Source organism: Octopus bimaculoides, chromosome 7 (assembly GCF_001194135.2).
Source record: "Octopus bimaculoides isolate UCB-OBI-ISO-001 chromosome 7, ASM119413v2, whole genome shotgun sequence".
In the NCBI taxonomy this organism is placed as follows: Eukaryota; Metazoa; Mollusca; class Cephalopoda; order Octopoda; family Octopodidae; genus Octopus; species Octopus bimaculoides.
The window spans coordinates 3,788,835-3,791,890 of record NC_068987.1 but is presented as its reverse complement, the minus strand read 5'-3'; the positions used below and the strand labels follow the sequence as shown (position 1 = coordinate 3,791,890).

The window sequence follows — 3,056 nt, the reverse complement described above, 5'->3', positions numbered from 1 at the left end:
ATCCAATTAACTAAAGACTTGTTTTGTTTACGCTTTTCCCTCCGGTTTTTTGTTCTATGTGTGCCATAAATATCGCCATCCGTTTTAGAGAAAAATTTGTAGTTTAGAATCAGTAGTTCTTTGACTGCTATTTCTAAATTTTCAGTATGTTGGAGAAGCAACTCAATTGCTAATCCCTGTATATTTACGATGATAAATAGTTTTACCGATAAAGGTTTTTTTCATACTGAACTACTTGGCAAAATTGTTAATTTTTAATTCTATTATTAATTGACGATTCCCTGCCCTCATTTCTTGTATATATATATATATATATATATATATATAGCTATTCATCTGTCTATCTATATATTGATTTCAGATTGTTAAAGAATACATAATGTCTACTAAGAGTTTGATGTCAAAGTGCAAGACTGAAGACTGTCAGTTAATCTACATACGATCAATGGGAAATGCTGGCTTAAAAGGATTTTTACCAATTCTACTTGAAAAGTCACTTCAAGCTAAACCATCAAGTATTTCCAGCACAGCTATCTATTCTTTGCGGCGTTTCAAGAAAGATGTCATCGCAGCTGAGGTTAATCGTGCTTTTCTAATTTCTTGCTTAATTTATTGTAATTGTATATTTCAATCAGGGCACTCAAAGACCCCCTCAAGAGACCCGAGGCAGACGAGATCCTTCAGCTCTTTAGCTGCTGGTCTAAGGGAAGGTAACTCCATGAAAATCCTGCAAGGTGATAACTACTGGGTTATCAGTCCCGTACAAATCTGAAGGACAAGAGAATGGGACTGGCTCTGCACAAACCCTTACCCTAATTATAAACCCTTGCTACCTTGTGGCAGTAGTTCTGTTGTTATGATGTGTGGCAGATTCCTTGAATATTTTCAGACAAACCCTTGGCAATACAGTTAGGGTTAGTTTGAATCTATTCTGATATCATGTTCTCATATAGGAGTGAGATATTGGATGAATATCAGAAAGAAATCTGATTAAAATGTAAAACAAATGGTAATATTATTAAATGGTGTTTTTAAGGCTGTGAGCTGGTAGAATCATTAGCATGTCAAAGCCTCTATACTTTAAGATTTCTTCTAATCTAATATCAAGATCACAATCTCATTTTATAAGATGAACTCTCAAAAAATTACACTGTAATCCCTATGGTAACTTGTCTTCAAAGCCAAAACTTTGGTTAGTTATTCAACAAAATTCTTAAATTTAAGGAAGTTGCAATATAAATTAAATTGGTTTCAAATCTTGGCACAAGGCCAAAGTCGATTACATGAACCCCCAAAAGTCAACTGGTATTTATTTTATTGATGCTGAAAGGTTGACCTTAGCTGAGTTTAAACTCAGAACATAGTGTTGGACAAAATGCCACTATCCATTTCACCCAGTATGCTCATGATTCAACCAGCTTCCACCTTACTGTATGAATTTAATTAACGATATACTCTGTGTTAATTTGCAGGCTGTTCCAGTAATGCTCAAAATCTACAAAGATAAGACTCGTGAGAGCAGTGCACGTCTTGCAGCACTGGAAGTTATGTTGTCTACCGATATTTGCCCGTTGGCTTTGGAAGAAGTTCTTCGGTCACTCAAAAAAGGAGACAATTCAGAATTTGCAACATATACCATCTCAAAACTTAACGACATGGCACAAAATAATCCCACATTCAAGTAAGAATAATCAATATCTGATTTAATTAAGGGCCAAAACAAGAATAGATTTTTCTTAATTTATGGTTGTTGTGCTCCAGCATAGCCAGAACCCATTGTTTGAAATCAGGATAAAGGAGATATTTCACTTACATAACTATCCCCATTATACTTTTACCAGTTATTTAATTATTAGAGAGTTTTACACTTCTATATTATCATCATCGTTTAACGTCTCTTTTCCATGCTGGCATGGGTTGGATGGTTTGACTGAGGTCTGGAGAGCCAGGAGGCTGCACCAGGCTCCAATCTGATCTGGCTGTGTCTATAGCTTGATGCTCTTCCTAACACCAACCACTCCAAGAGTGTAGTGAGTGCTTTTCACATGCCACTGGCACGGGAGTCAGTCGGGGGCACTGGCATCGGCCATGTTCGGATGGTGCTTTTTACGTGTCAATGTTCTAATGGCTGAGGATAAGCATCATGCTTTGAATCAAACTTTGAATCAAACAGAGAATTTGAATCAAACTGTTTTGATCCATATACATCTATCTATCTATCTATCTATCTATCTATCTATATATATATATATATATATATATATATATATATATAAACACATACTATAAACTACTAGATATACGATATACTACTATATACGGTGAATCTTTGGTTTATGAACGCCTCACATCATAAGCAAATCAGTTTATGGACAAGTTTTCAAACAAAAAATGTCTCAGGTGACAAACAGTGTCTCCAATAACGAAGATACAAGTTGGCAACCACAGTTGGCAACAAGTTGGGGGTATCATCTGGAGAGTGTCCCTTCCTCTATAACTTTCACTCGGTGTACATCCCTATTCAAATTCACCAAGCTTTTCTTGAATTTCCTATGGGAAAAATAGTTTCAGTTTTCGAACATCTAATTAAAGACAGTTCACATCCTTATTTGGCAGTAGGTTTGAATACATTTCTGTATGTTATTTCCTCATGTTTCCTGGAATGTTTAGGTGCATAATGACAAGTTTGTAACTGTTACATACGATGCTGGATTTCTGTTTAAATAGCTTCTTGTAATTTTTATAACTTCTCTTTTGCAACAGAAAACTCCTGAAATCAGTAATTGAAAAGCTTGACTTACTAAATTATGTGGTTTTAACTCAAAATGGAACATCCAGTGCCTTCAGTTCCTATCTTACAGGTAAGAAACAAAATCTATTATTTAGGCGCAGGAGTGGCTGTGTGGTAAGTAGCTTGCTTACCAACCACATGGTTCTGGGTTCAGTCCCACTGCGTGGCACCTTGGGCAAGTGTCTTCTCTTATAGCCTTGGGCCAACTAAAGCCTTGTGAGTGGATTTGGTAGACGGAAACTGAAAGAAGCCTGTCATATATATA

General features: G+C 36.0%; 1 protein-coding gene across 1 annotated transcript in view; it reads left to right on the top strand.

Moving 5' to 3' along the window:
- The window catches only part of LOC106871593 (microsomal triglyceride transfer protein large subunit), a 23,814-nt gene that overhangs the window by 13,752 nt on the left and 7,006 nt on the right, over positions 1–3,056 (top strand). Inside the window, exons 11-13 of the mRNA XM_014918110.2 lie at positions 362–577; positions 1,473–1,681; positions 2,764–2,861. Coding sequence (XP_014773596.1) covers positions 362–577; positions 1,473–1,681; positions 2,764–2,861 — 523 coding nt within the window. The remainder of the gene's footprint in view (positions 1–361; positions 578–1,472; positions 1,682–2,763; positions 2,862–3,056) is intronic.